Raw genomic sequence first — 16,595 nt, forward strand, 5'->3', positions numbered from 1 at the left:
ATAAGTCCCATGTAATAGGGGGTGAGTCTATTGCCATATACTGGACACAATTCTAGACTTAAGTGATGAAGATCTCTAAGTGTGGGAGAGCCATGCTTCGGCACTGCTGGGCCGCCTCGACCGGAGTGATACCACGGCCTCACAGAAAACCGATGTGAAACAACGCTTGCGTTGTGTTTCGTTGTGTGAGTAAGGTTACCGGAGCCCCAATTACAACCCTTAAATTCCTAACTCCCAAAAGGCCGGCAACGCACTTGTAAAGCCTTTGGTGTTTCGGGTGTCCATAAAAAATCTGCGTATGAGTTTCTTATGAAAGAGCTATCTCTTTCACTTTATGCAGAGTAGAGTCAATGTTTATTTAACTTCTTTATGTTCTCAAATTGAATTAACTGGTCCGGGGTACGAAATTTCTTCACTATTGTAATCTTCAAACACTACACTACCTCCCATTAAAGCCGTGGCAGATACTTTTAGAACACCTTATGTATATTATAGACAAAAGCCAGTTACTTCCCGTTAAATAATGAAGAATTAGATAATACCTCTCTAGTAACACTCTACAGATTACCTCGTGGGTCGAGTGGCCGCAAGTTCAACTGCCGGACAAGAGGCTTAAATTTCCGGGTTAAGCAAAATATTACTCAAAACTTCTCAGTAGTAGCACGGAGTCTGGAATTGTGCCCAGTATATGGCAATAGGATCACCCTCTATTACATGGGACTTATAACATAAAGTGGGTGTACATTGTATAGCGGCATTACGTGCCGTAATGTGCACCTCTGCCTACCTCTTCGGGGATAAAAAATCTTATGATATACGAGTATAAATTACAAGTTAATAACTTGTAAATAGTAATTAACAACTATATATAATGTTAATTACAACAAAACATAATTATTTTACATAATTCTAATTATATCCGGGTTAGTTTTTGTTAATTTTCTTAGTATTATGAGTAATATGAGGTACGATGCTCACATATAAACAAAAATAATCATTTGATCGTTTCATTGTCGTCGTCGGGCCGCGGTGAACCCAAAAAAACCCAGCAATACTTTGTCCGACGCGGGAATCGAAGCCGAGACCCTTTGCCCAGCAGTCGCATTTGCGACCATTCTGCTAACGAGGAAATCCCTACTTAGGGGGTAACGGCTTCGATTCCCGAGACGAGCAAAGTATTACTGGGCTTTTTTCGGTTTTTAGAAAATTTCTCAGTAGTAGCACGGAGTCTGGAATTGTGCCCAGTATATGGCAATAGGCTCACTCCCTATTACATGGAACTTATAACACAAATGGTGAAAAGTGAGTGTATATTTTATAGCGGTATTAAGTGCGCACCTCTGCCTACCTATTTGGGGATAAAAGGCGTGACGTTACGCATTTAAAAGTTGTACTCCAAGATCAAACCGACAGTTAAACTTTGAATTGAAACACAATTATATATTTAACCTTTCATTTAAAACTAACTATACACTTAACCTTACTTTTATTAAAAAAACAAATATTTAAATGTTAATAAAATCGATATTAAAAAGCGTTTAAAAAAGTGAATTCTTAAACATCTCTTATATGTGACATTGACCTCATTTTTTTATTTAAAATAACTAACTGACCTACCGAACTTCGTACCGCCTCAAACATTATTTTCTCCATTTAAACCTTCCCCGGACTGGTATAAGCCGATAAAAAAACGAGCATACTTATCACATGATGCAAAGCAATCGCCGCCGCCATTGACACTCGAAACACCAAAGGCGATATAAGTGCTTTGCCGGCCTTTTGGAGGTATTTAATGGTTATTGGGGAATCGAGGATCAGGAAGACTGGAAAGGGGGGTTATTGGGCCTCCGGTAACCTCACTCACACAACGCAAGCGTTGCTTCACGTCAGTTTTCTGTAAGGCCGTGGTATCACTCCGGTCGAACCGGCTCATTCGTGCCGAAGCATGGCTCTCTCACACTTATAAACACACAATTTTTATACTATCCTCATTCAATATATCGATATTTTTGATTACATATTTACCTTACTCCGTTTACATACTATATGTACTTATAATACACGCATATATATGTACTTAAATACATAACAAATTATGTAATGATACAACATACTAAAAGCTCTTCTGTTTATAGTAACACAATGGTATTAACATAAAAACCGCGTGTTTTTCACATTTCTGACAAATATTAAGACAACCTTGAAGAATCAAATAAAAAGGTTTTTTCAACCACACTTAACCATCTTAGGCTGTTTATACACTAGGCATATACAACAGCAGCTCATGTAGTGTAGATGTCCAGTCAACAAGGATGTAGCGTGGACTGTCCAGGCGACACAAGTACTTAGGTATCGTCATGAGCTAATGTTCACATGTAAACAGCAGCTCATGTAGTGTAGATGTCCAGTCAACAAGGATGTAGCGTGGACTGTCCAGGCGACACACGTACTTAGGTATCGTCATGAGCTAATGTTCACATGTAAACAGCAGCTCATGTAGTGTAGATGTCCAGTCAACAAGGATGTAGCGTAGACTGTCCAGGCGACACACGTACTTAGGTATCGTCATGAGCTAATGTTCACATGTAAACAGCAGCTCATGTAGTGTAGATGTCCAGTCAACAAGGATGTAGCGTGGACTGTCCAGGCGACACACGTACTTAGGTATCGTCATGAGCTAATGTTCACATGTAAACAGCAGCTCATGTAGTGTAGATGTCCAGTCAACAAGGATGTAGCGTAGACTGTCCAGGCGACACACGTACTTAGGTATCGTCATGAGCTAATGTTCACATGTAAACAGCAGCTCATGTAGTGTAGATGTCCAGTCAACAAGGATATAGCGTAGACTGTCCAGGCGACACACGTACTTAGGTACCTACTTTAAACTTTCTGAAATTATGAAAATAAATGAGAGCAGTTTGCATAGATTTGCCACACAATAACGCTTAATGACAAAATTTACTTAAATTTTCATAGTAAAAGTAGTTTTTTTCTTCTTTAATATTCATATCATGTACGAAACTATAATTAGGAACAAATAGACGTAATGATGCGATTTTTAAGCGTGCACTTATTTATGTCTGTGAATTTCAGTTACCTAAGATACATCCGTTTTTATTACGAAATTTTGAGTGAAAATATGTAAAGACGCGAAATTAAATATATTCAGTGTTTAGTGACAACAAAGTCAAAATTATTTATTTGAAATAGACCAGGAAGGCACTTTTGAAAGTCAAAGCAAATATAATAATATTAATAACGTCTGTCTGTCGGTCAGTTCTCTTATGAACCTATTTGCTCGTACATACAGCAAAACTGTGGAATGAGCTGTCGTCGGCTGTATTTCCGAACCGATACGACCTTCAAACCTTCAAGAAAAGAGTATACTCCTTTTTAAAAGGCCGGCAACGCACCTGTGACTTCTCTGGTGTTGCGGGTGTGCATGGGCGGCGCTGATCGCTTACCATCAGGTGTCCCGTCTGTTAGTTTGCCACCTATTCCATAAAAAAGTTATCTACATTAATATATAATATTACATCAATTAATTTATAATGGCAATAGGCTCACCACCTATTACATGGAACTTCCAATATAGGTAAATTGTGAAAAGTGGGTGCACATAATATAGCGGCATTACGTGCCGTAATGTGCACCTCTGCCTACCCCTTCGGGGGTAAAAGGCGCATTGCGTTGCGTTAATATATAATAAAAGATTTGAACAAGCTCCGTGAAATACCTCAATATGTCGACATCTTTACATTAAACACAGATTGACATAAAATAATGTAGGTATAAATGAATAATTAATTATTTGTTCAACAAACCGCAGACTTGTAGACGTGATATAACATCATGCCTTATGTTCCAAGAAGCGGTGAACAGCAAAGGTTATTATACGATTACCAGTATAAACTGACCGTCGAATTTGTTGAAAGATCATACAAAGAGAGATCATGGTAAATTGGCTTTAGTAATTGACAATAGACACACCCTCTAATATTTTTTTTTATTTGAGGGGGGGGGGGGGAATATCATCCATTGACTTCTCCCGCCTTGGCCGAAGCGAGAGGGAGTGTCAGACTCTTACTGACTAAAAATCACCCCGTTCCTACTTCTGCTTTTCGAGCCGGAGCCCCGGTAAACGCGCTAGGTAGTCCGCAGCTCCGGAAAAGCCCAGTAATACTTTGCCCGACCTGGGAATCCATACCATGCAACGTGTAGTGGTATCGATTCCCGCACGGAGCAACTCTTTGTATGATCCCTAAATTGTTTTTTCGGGTCTGGGTGTCATGTAAATGTGAAATTGTATGTTTGTAAACGCACCCACGACACAGGAGAGAATCCTAGTGTGGGGCAAAAAAAAAAGATTACTAGAGAAAAATCTATATACTACAACAAGCCTCCTACCTGCCCCTTACACAAAAACAGACAAGATATTATAATTATTATGATATATAAGTAATTCTATAAATAAATCAATACGGAAATCTAAATTACGTCAAGTTAACATTAAAAAAATATGCTCAATAGCTCATCGTAAACAAAAACCTTGGTATTAAAAGGGAAGCATCATTAAAATTAATCAATACATAATAAATAATGCATATTTATATATAAAAACTCTTCCGTTACTGACGACTGAGAGAGTGACAGACTGTACACAGCTGTAACTTACTAGACTAATACATATTATATCGTATGGGGAGACCTCTTATGACTTAATTTAAACCACATATTTGTTATCATCTTGGCTGACAATATACGAAAAATGAGCGAAATAGGCCCAGTAGGTAAGCCAAAAAGTGCATTATTCTCTTTGAGCTAATTTGAACTCTTATCAGATACGGCGTTATAACAGCCGCACCGTATGTCCGTAACAACCTACAACATTACAGCTCTTCTGTGGTCAAGAAACATGACGCTGATCCCACAGAATTTAATACTTGATTAATTTAGTAGCACGGGGTCTGAAATTATGTCCGGTATGTGGCAATAGGCTCACACCCATGGGTGTACATTGTATAGCGGCATTATGTGCCGTAATGAGCACCTCTGCCTACCCTTTTGAGGATAAAATTGCTGTATTATTTCGTAAATCTAATCTCGCTCCATACGAATGGTTATAAAATGAATAAATAATAATATAAATAAACTCAAGGTTGACTTGATTCAATGGAATTAGCAAACAAATAGTTTTAATTGAATAAATTATGTAATACTAGCTTCTTTACTGCGGTTTCTCTATAATAATTCAATAGAAGACTAGCTTCTGCCAGCGGCTTCATCGTCATCATCATCAGCCTATAAATGGCTACTGCAGACCAAAGTGTCTTCTCACATGGAGAAAGTTGCTCTAGTTGCAGCGTGATTGACGGACAAACTTATTTAAGATCTTTATTTAAGAAAATAAAAAATACGTACATAAATAACCCTTCAATTCATAAACCCCCAAAAGTCCGGAAGAAAATAGAAAATACCTGTGTAATCACCAATTTCCCATCAACCCATAAAAAGGCCGGCAACGCACTTGTAACGCCTCTGGTGTTTCAAATGTCCATGGGCGGCGGCGGTTGCCTAAAATCAGGTGATACGTCTGTTTCCATAAAAAAAAGTAATGTTTTAAAATAATCTACAAGACGGACATTAAAATAAAAATTAGTCATCTACCCTATTCCAACATATGTAAGCTAAGTGGGAAATGTTAAAATTACCATCTTATGCAGTTATTTGAATATTTGATTAGTACAAGATTATTTAGGTGATGTCCGAAGCTATGTAGTTGGCATTAAAACGTCTATTTAATGTTTACACTGCTTCACACAGGACCTGTTAGATAATTTACTATACATAATGTCAATATTTTGTAGGCAAGACTTGATAACGACCGCTTCAGTCGTTTTGACGTGATTGAGTAACGTTTGTTACTCATACATACAAACTTTCCCATTTAAAATATTTGTTTGATTGTCAATATAACTTTAATATACATTTTTGACGAGATCAATTTAAGTGTGGGAGAGCCATGCTTCGGCACGAATGAACCGGCTCGACCGGAGTGATACCACGGCCTCACCTAAAACCAACGTGAAACAACGCTTACGTTGTGTTTCGTTGTGTGAGTGAGGTTACCGGAGGCCCAATTCCTCTCTTCCCAATCTTCTCAATCCCCGATTCCCCAACAACCCTTAAATTCCTAAACCCCAAAAGGCCGGCAACGCACTTGTAACGCCTCTGGTGTTTGAAGTGTCCATGGGCGGCGGCGATTGCTTACCATTGTGCATCGTGCGTTGTCGGCCTTTTGGGGGTTACCAATTTACCTAAAGATTATTTTAAAAAACGTTGCTCCACACTAGGATTGTCTCCTGTGTCGTGGGTGCGTTTACAAACATACAAGTTCACATACACATTACACCCAGGCCCGAAACAAAAATTTGTGGATCACACAAATACTTGCTCCTGTCAGTCTAAAAACTTATATTTGTCTAAGTATGTGTACATGAGCTGCGGACTACCTAGCGAGTTTACCGGGGCTCCGGCTCGAAAAGCAGGAGTCGGAACGGGGTGGTTTTTAGTCAGTAAGAGACTGACACTCCCTCTCGCCTCGCCCAAGGCGGGAGAAGTCATTGGATGATATTCCCCCTCAAAAAAAAAGAAGTATGTGTACATAAGAAGATGTACGATTCTGACATTTAATTAAACCAAATCTTACACGCAATTTTGTAATAACTAGTAATTGAATATTTGACCAGTTAATAAACCACATTAAGTAGTAATTGCAAATATTTTGTTCACATGTAATCAGTTTGAAAATGTCGTACGGATTAGAAACATGCAAATGTGTTTAGTATTCATTTAGGATTAGATTCAGATGTGCTAAGATGTCTAAAATATGGTCTAGGTGTTGGTCATATTACTAAAATGTCGTCCTAGGAATGTTATTATGAAATAATCAAGTAAAGTCATAGTATGTCGCTTCTTATGCGTTTAAGTAGGCAGTGGTACATCACACTGATATGATAAATGTGAAAGTTTTGTTTCGATGTTTGACAGTCAATCAAGTTGAAACTAGTGAACGGATTTTGATGAAATTTGGTATACAGACAGGGTATAAGCTGACTTGGGTGATAGGATACTTTTCTCCCACGAGAAAATTGACAGAAGTTAAGCCAATGCTTAACTTCTGTATGTCAATACATAAGAAGCTTTAAATCAAATTATTTCTCAAAATAAACGCGAGCTTGATTTTTGTTGACAAATAGTTGTGATTTTAAAACATAAATGTCATGACACACACAGTTGCGATTTGACATACGGGCTTTTAAGTAGGTTGATATACCTTTTATTGTATTTTAATTAAGTAGCTAGGAATAATTATTAATCTAAACTAACACATTATTTACAACTTAAAAATACCAAAAAAAGCTTTAAATTGTATTGCCAAAAAATAAAATTCTAGGCCCTTTTCTATTGATCCGGAGTTGTGGACTACCTAGCGGGTTTACCGGGGCTCCGGCTCGAAAAATAGGACTAGAAAAAGACCTTTTTCTCTGATTCTCAACACATCTTGACACCTTTACCTAAATTTTTTTTGGTATTTCGGTCAGTCCTCTAGTTGCTCTATTTGCTCGTTCCAAAGTGTAGATTCTTATGGAGAAGAACGAGCAAGAAACTCCATAGGTTACTCTTTTCCAATCAGTTTCACAATCCTGAGTTACAATATTAAAAATTCGATCATAATATTATTATAATAACTGCTCGTCTTTTTTCAAAAAAGGCTCGTAGTTGCGTAAATGTGGGTCAGGTAACAGTTAAGATGGCATTGATATATAATAAAAGCATTCCTATGCAAATACATTAAATATAAATACAAAAGAAATAACAAAAATTATGCAAAATGGATCGACAATTATCGGAATCTTTAGTTAATTGATTTAAAGTTTTAAATTGTTTGTAAAAATCAATTTGAATAACATTAGAAACCAGACTTGAAACAACGCTTGCGTTCTGTTTCGTTGGAGGCTGCTATTGCTTACCATCAGGTGAGATCCGTCGGTTCGTATTACCGGCTTATTCCAACTTTTTTTAAATTAAAAACGTTCAATTTGTCCGAATAAAAACAGACAGTAACACTTTTTAAAAAGCCGGCAACGCACTTGTAACGCCTCTAGTGTTTCGAGTGTCCATGGGCGGCGGCTGATCGCTTACCACTCGTTTGTTTGTTTGTTACCTCTTCCATGACCTTAAGGTTAAAAAAATCACAAATTATTAAAATTCCATCGTGAATTCCTTAGGTTTATTACCGATTATCATTAAACAATTAAGAATCTGAATGTCATATATTTGCATTGTTCTCATAAAAAACAATATGCAAATTAATTCTTTTGAATTTACGTAACATGATTATCATCACGATTGTTAAATTTACGAAGTATAAACAGTGGTAGAGACAGACAAGTTATTAATAAAAGGGAATAAAGAGGTCCAATTACCCCCCTTATTCCCAATCCCTGATTCCCCAATAACCCTTACCACCTCACTTGTAACGCTTCTGGTGTTTGGGGCAAGGGTGGCGGCGATCTTACCCGATCCGTATGCTCGTTTACCGGCTTACATGTAATATGAGGTGACCCAATTACCAAATACAGAACACATAATAATATTTTAAGTTCCCAATCCTGCCCGGAGTTTGGCAATAGGTTTAAAGAGCTCTTTCATATTTTAAATGCAAATCCCCGTAACTGCGGTATTACATTATTCACAATTCTGCACGCTCCAAAATTAGGCAGCGTAAGGCTTTAATTATAATGAACGTTCAATATTTTTAAATATAATCTAACGGACAATAAAAAATGCGCTAATTGTAAACCAATGGACATTAGAGGATGCCAATTAAGTCATCTATCTTTATTTAGGGTTTTTTTAAGGGGGGAAAATCATCCAATGACTTCTCTTGCCTTGGGCGAGGCGAGAGGGAGTGTCAGACTCTTACTGACTAAACACCACCCGTTCCTACTCCTGCTTTTCGAGCCGAAGCCCCGGTAACCCGCTAGGTAGTCCGCAGCTACGAATGTTATAAGGGTGACTGGTACCTTAAGGTTAAAATAATCACAAATTATTCAAATTTATATTGACATCGTGAATTCCTTAGGTATTATAAACCAATATTATATCATTAAACAATTAAGAATCTGAATGTCATATATTTACATTGTTCTCGTATAAAAACATTATGCAAATTACCTCTTTTGAATTTACGTAATATAACATCACGATTCGGCTTAAATTTACGAAGTATAAACCTCGGTAGAGACAGACAAGTTATTAATTAGGGGGGGAGGGGGGTAAGGGAATAAAGAGGTCCAATTACCCCCCTTCCCAATCATCCCAATCCCTGATTCCCCAACAACCTTTAAATTCCTAACCTCCAAAAGCCGGCAACACACTTGTAACGCTTCTGGTGTTTGGGGCAAGGGTGGCGGCGATCTTACCATCAGGTGATCCGTATGCTCGTTTACCGGCTTACATGTAATATGAGGTGACCCAATTACCAAATACAGAACACATATTTTAAGATCCCAATCCTGCCCGGAGTTTGGCAATAGGTTTAAAGAGCTCTCTCATATTTTAAATGCAAATCCCCGTGACTGATTCGGTATTACATTATTCACAATTCTGCACGCTCCAAAATGGGTAGGCGGCGTGAAGGCTTTAATTATAATGAGCTCATTCGTGGTCAATATGTTTACATATAATCTACAAGACGGACAATAAAAAATGCGCTATTATTGTAAACCAATGGTTAACTATTAGAGGATGCCATCCCGCATTAAGTCAGCTATCTTATGTTATCATAGTGTTTTTTTTAAGGGGGAAAATCATCCAATTCCCTTCTCCCGCCATGTAAAAATGGGCGAGGCGAGAAGGAGTGTCAGACTCTTACTGACTAAATCAAACCACCGATGTTCCTACTCCTGCTTTTCGAGCCTGATCCCCTGTCACAAACCCGCTAGGTAGTCCGCAGCTACGAATGTTATAAGGGTGACACGGTAATTAGTGAACGATATTTAAACACGTCATTGTACTCATGATTACAAATAACTTTGGTGAGAATTAAAACTTTTTTGAATACTCATCATCACTAAATTTTTTAAGTCATTCGTCGTCCAGTGATGTTATAATAAAACATACTAGATATTCCCGCGCGATTTCACCCCCTCTATTTTGCTCCGTACTGTTTGATCATAGCGTGATGTTTTATAGCCTATAGCCTTCCTCGATAAGTGGACTATGCAACACGAAAATAATTATTCAAATTGGTACAATGGTTTAGGTGTTAAGAAAAGACAGAGACGTGAGTTACTACACTGCTCGGCTCCTATTAGTCATAGCGTGATATTTCATAACCTATAGCCTTCCTTGATAAATGCGCTATTCGACACAAAAAGGATTATTCAAATCGGACCAGTAGTTCTGGAGATTAGCGCGTTCGAACAAATAAACAAATTCTTCAGCTTTTTGTATTAAAAAAAATGTATAATAAAGAAGATATTGATTATGATTTATGATATATTTCTTTCACGATTAATGAACGAATGTTACAAATCATATTATGCTAATATGTTATATACAGTAGATAATATATAAGATTTATTATATACATCTCACATTTTAATATATAACGTAATTGAGATTTATTATGAGATTTAAACATTTAATTGAGATTGAAATTAAAAGTAATAACTATTTAAACGAGTAGACGGATCACCTGCAATCGCCGCTGCCCATGGACATCCGAAACACTACAGGCGTTACAAGTGCGTTGCCGGCCTTTTGGGGGTTAGGAATTTAAGGGTTGTTGGGGAATCGGGGATTGGAAAGATTGGGAAGGGGTGTAATTGGGCCTCCGGTAACCTCACTCACACAACGTAAGCGTTGCTTCACGTCGGGTTTCTGTTTAGGCCGTGGTATCTCTCCGGTCGAACCGGCCTATTCGTCGCGAAATATCTGATTGATTGAGTTGGTACATGCAGAAGTGCCTAGTAAAGGGTTTGAGCTTTGATTCTCAGGTTAGGAAAAATCAGAAAACTCTGTAGTAGGCTAGAATTTAGAAATTGTGCCCAGTATATGGCAATAGACTCACCCCCTATTACATGGGACTCATAACATAACTGGTGAAAAGTGGGTGTTACATTGTATATGTATACCTCTGCCTACCCCTCCGGGGAACAAATCGAGTGTCAAATGATGTCATTTGATATTTACATCACTATGTATCATATCTATCTAATAATAAAAATTTGAATTAATAAAAACATATATTTAACACTAATAATAAATCATTGACAAGAAATAAATTAATAAATTTAAAAAAACCTTTCGCCTTGAACGATCGACATATTCATAAAAATATAGAATTTATTATACACAATATTGATTTTATGCATATATTGGTAATAAATAAATAAATAGATTTACATACAAACATATATGTACATATATTATACATATATGTACATCATTATTAAATTGTGAAAATAGTTAATGAATTATTTCATTTCTATAATTGATTTTTTATTTGCAAATATCACAAAATTATATGATTTATAACTTACATAATTAAATTTTATTAAATACTAGCTTGCATGGGTGCAACGGTGATATATTATGCATGTATTATACATATAAACCTTCCTCTTGAATCATTCTATCTATTAAAAAAACCGTTGCATGATTAAGCCAAAAAACATAATAATTAATTTAGTATGTCAAAGTTATAATCTTATTTGTCGTTTAGAACATAATAATATGCAATGAATCACGCTAACACAACAAAGGTCGAACACACAACCTCCCACTTATGCGAAGTCGGTTAAAAACATGAATAATCAATATATTATTACTTATAAGTTTAAAATAATTAACCTTGATGGTTTTACATTGAACAAATACGCGAAAATTGATTCCATTAAAATGCCAATGATTGCAAAAATATATTTCGTAATTTTCTGCAACTAGCCTTTGCATGTGGATTTGCTCACGTCTTTACGTTTTACTTGATAATTATCTCCTATTGTTTGTCTATCTCTGTGCAAGATTTCATTTAAATTGGTAGAGCAGTTACCACATATCATTTGAACTTGAAACGGGATATTTACCATGTTTATTTATGTCTATGAGTATCCGATATTCGATTCGTCTGCTCATAAACATCCACCCGCATATACTCCAGTTCATCCGTGATCATGGCGCTTGCAACAGTGCCGAAATATCGGAAACTCATACACATAAATAAGCATGGTAAATATCCCGTTTCAAATATTATAGAACTACTATTTATCATCTACTAGCGACCCGCCCCAGTTTCACATGGGTGCAATGGTGATATATTATGCATGTATTATACATATAAACCTTCCTCTTGAATCACTCTATCTATTAAAATAACCGCATCAAAATCCGTTGCGTAGTTTTAAAGATTTAAGCGTACAAAGGGACATAGGGATAGAGAAAGCGACTTTGTTTTATACTATGTAGTACAAAATTATCATGTACCAAATTTTATCATAATTTATTTAGACATTTAAGTGTTTAAAATTATAACAAACAAACAATGTTTCTCACAAAGATGTTACATATAGATTACTATAAATAGCAAATAATAAAAAATATAGAATTATTTAAACAAATATTTCTCTTTGCATAGAATTATGAAAATATTAGCTAATAGCAAAGAGCTGATGAAATAAGATCACCACAATTGGTAAATCCGGATCAATGACATGACAATCACATGACATACATATCAATCGGAGCTGCGGACTACCTAGCGGGTTTACCGGGGCTCCGGCTCGAAAAGCAGGAGTAGGAACGGGGTGGTTTTTAGTCAGTAAGAGTCTGACACTCCCTCTTGCATTGCCCAAGACGGGAGAATTCATTGGATGATTTACATCCCACAAAAAAATGAGAGCGCAGGCGAAGCCAGCTAGCAGAAGCCAGTCTGTCATAATCATAGATCTTTTTAGCAGTTGCGCAAGAGTAGAAAATATTTTTGTCTCTTCCCGCGTATGTTAATGAAGTAGACTAACTGCCGTACTCAGAGTTAATTAATGATTACTTAAATTCTTACTAACGATTTTGTTCCGAAAACAATTGCTAAGGACTGGGTTAAGTAACCATTAAATTACTCTAAGTACAGCGGTAAGTGACTATTATATAGAGGACCCTCATAGTCCAACAGTGTAGTCCGAAATTCTTGTTCTAAATCTTAGCCTACTTATAATCGCACCTACGACACGGGAGAAAATCCCTTACTCCTTAAAAAAAATATGACACTCCTACTAAACCCCCCTTTCTCCATTCCAGCTCATCTTCTGGGCAGCATCATGCACAGCATGAACGTGTCACTCCTGAACCCTGGAGAATGCGAGTCCAAGATCACCCAGGACTACCCACACCTTCTGGAACACTACAGCCAGGACAGCTGCGTCTGCGGACAGCCCACCAACCCAGCCAATAATATCTGCAAGGTAAGGAGATTTAGTCAGCAGTCAGCACCGCTACTCTTCACGTGGGTGTTTTCTGTCAAAGATTTTGATGACTGTTGATGAAGCGAAAGAGGTGTGTAAGAATCGTAGCAATTGGCGTTCTATTGTCTCTGCCTACCACCATGGGAGACAGGCGTGAGGTTATGTATGTATGTATGATTTTGAATTGAGAACTGTGAATAAACTATAGAAGAAGTAACTCAAGTTTCTGGATAAAAACTGCTAGGTAGTGGAACTCTTTGCCAAAGTCTGTATTTCCTGATGGGTATAAGCTGGGTGTCTTCAAGGCCCGAGTGAATAGGTTGCTTATGTAGGTGGTAAACGAGCAGACGGATCACCTGATGGTAAGCAATGACCGTCACTCGTCACACATGAAACACCAGAGGCGTTACAAGTGCGTTGCCTTCCTTTTGGGGGTTAGGAATTTAAGGAATTAGTGCTCCATCGTAAGCCACATCATCGGGCACCACCAGCCGAGATGGTGACTCGCCTCACAACATAAAGAGCTTTCTAACATCACGCTATAATTTCAGGTTGACATCGGCAGCGCTCTCGCCTGCACGACCGGCGACAACCACTACGTCCTCAGAGGAATCTACTCCTGGGACTCTGGTAAGCATCAGAATCTTAATTATGTTACTCTTGGATGTCAAGGTGCTTGACTCCTCATGGAGATTTAGGCTAAAGACTTTATATATTAGGGAATTAATCCATTGAGAACTTTCCCAAATTCTGTGTTATTGAGAATTTTGACATTGGAAAAAAACTGAGAATACTTTTTTCTACTAACCGATCTGACTATAAGGGTGCTGTTCCTGAGATGTGCTATGTAGATATGCTATGAAGATGTAATAGCTAAGCTGTGAAACTCATGTGACCGTTTCCATTGATACTAAACTATGTAGCTGTCGAGTTTGCGATGTATCGATAGTATATCTTCACACAAATGTATTTTAAATGTTCTTTAAATGGGTAAACACAATGTTACAACAAAATGTCCATTTATAAAAATTAACACAATATTCTTTGCCAACCAAACCTTTGAATAAAATCTAGGTATGGCATCCTCAACAAACATCCATGCACATACACTACATATCTAAGAGTATGACCACTCTCTCCCATCACCAGTTCTAACCCACCATTCTCTCTTCCAGGCTGCCAGACGGGCAACCAACTCGCTTCCTTCTACAAATTCGACCTCGAATGGTACGAATGGGCCATCGGTCTCATCGAGAGCGTCCGCTTCGAGAAGTACACCGTCATCAAGGTCACCAAGAACAAGATTATCACCCAAGGAACTGGCACCAAGACCACTTACGGCACCGGAGTCCAGGGTACCACTGGCTTTGGCATCAAGGGTAGCTCTGGATTTGGCATTAAAGGCTCATCTGCAGCCATCAAGGGCTCAGGAGCTACAGCCACAGCCGTCGCCGGTAGTGGACTTGGAATTAAGGGCTTCGAGGTATCAGGCTCTGGAGCAGGCCTAGGCATCAAAGGCTTCGGTTTAGCTGGACAAGGCCAATCAGGTCAGTTCACCCAATTCGGATCAGCTAACTTCGGCACTGGATCAGGAGAATTCTCCACTGAAGTCAAGGGACCTATCCAGAAGACTTTCACCACAACTATCACGGAAAAGAAGTTCTTCCAAACCGAACCCAAATTCGTGACCTACACCACGAAACCAGAAATCATCAGCTACACAACGAAACCTGAAATCGTGACTTTCACCACCAAACCTGAAATTGTCACGTTCACGACAAAACCTGAATACTTCACTTACACAACGAAGCCGAAATACGTGACTTACACGACGAAACCTGAAATTGTAACTTACACCACGAAACCTGAAATTGTAACTTACACGACAAAACCTGAAATTATTACTTATACTACTAAGCCGAAGATTGTGACTTATACCACTAAGCCTCAAATCATCAGGTATGATTACCAGACCTCTGGAAGTCAGACAAATCAGCAAGTGGTAGCCCCTAGCGTATCTTTCAACCCCTCCTTTTCCGAAGTGGTGGGAGCCGGCCATGTTCACGACGCTAAGTGCAAATGTCTTGAAGGAAAATAAAAAAAAACGAACTTGATATTAAAAAACGAAATAAAATTGGTAACTTAAATGCTTTGGAGTGGACCATGTGCCATAATTTCTTCATTTTTTTTCGACCGTATAAAATTTTTTTTTAGGTTTTTTTTTTTGAATTTAAATTTTTATTATTTTGGGATTTTTTTGTGTAAATTAAATTTACTGAAAGAAAGTTATATGTTATACTCCAGTTCCTATAAGCGAAGTTACCATCATTCTGGTCAAAATTAGGTTTTGTTTTTTTTATATACTTAAAATAATAATAATTGTTGTTTTTTTTTTGTACAAGAAAACTGCGAGCGAAATAATTCTGATTTTTTTTGTTTATTAATATTTTAATTTTTTTATTTATAAATATAAATAAATATTTATAAAGATTCTGTAAATAGGTAGGTTATATTTAATTATTTTTTTCTGTAATGTATGTATGTATGATTTATAATTTTTTAGTCTCCCAGTATGTTATTTTATTTTGTAATTTTTATATTTTGACTTAAAAGAAAGGGCTTTAAGTTTTTTTTTATAATTTGAAAACTGCCAAGATTTTTTTTGTAATTATGATTAAAAGTATTAATTTTTCTACTCGCCCCCCGTCCCAGCTTCTTATTTTTAATAAATCTTATTTTATAACTAAGTATATTGTATAAGTAAATTACATTGATAATCTTTTTTATACTGATTTTTAAGTAAAAAGGAAAAATATGAAAAATTAGAAATTTGACCATATTGGGTGATAAGCAAATGCCAACATGGTCGACTATCTAATGAGATTGGTAATAAGTTGTAAAAACAAAATAAAAAAAACTCACTGATTTTAATCTTAAGTCTTTGACTGCCAATAGAAAACTGTTGAAGGCAAATCCTCCGCTAACGTCGGTCACCGGTGACCACCACGACGTTCAATGTGTTAAAAATAGCAAACATGTAAAAATAAACTTTAAATTTTAAAACGA

At 37.1% G+C, this 16,595-nt stretch overlaps 1 protein-coding gene across 1 annotated transcript in view; it reads left to right on the forward strand.

Moving 5' to 3' along the window:
- Positions 1-16,466, forward strand: part of LOC118280292 (uncharacterized) — a 70,190-nt gene extending 53,724 nt beyond the window's left edge. The window contains exons 10-12 of the mRNA XM_050701783.1: positions 13,366-13,529; positions 14,081-14,159; positions 14,705-16,466. Of these exons, the coding sequence (XP_050557740.1) occupies positions 13,366-13,529; positions 14,081-14,159; positions 14,705-15,627 (1,166 nt within the window). The 3' untranslated portion in view covers positions 15,628-16,466. The remainder of the gene's footprint in view (positions 1-13,365; positions 13,530-14,080; positions 14,160-14,704) is intronic.
- Positions 16,467-16,595: the final 129 nt, after the last annotated feature.

The sequence above is a fragment of the Spodoptera frugiperda genome, chromosome 21 (assembly GCF_023101765.2).
Source record: "Spodoptera frugiperda isolate SF20-4 chromosome 21, AGI-APGP_CSIRO_Sfru_2.0, whole genome shotgun sequence".
Taxonomy (NCBI): Eukaryota; Metazoa; Arthropoda; class Insecta; order Lepidoptera; family Noctuidae; genus Spodoptera; species Spodoptera frugiperda.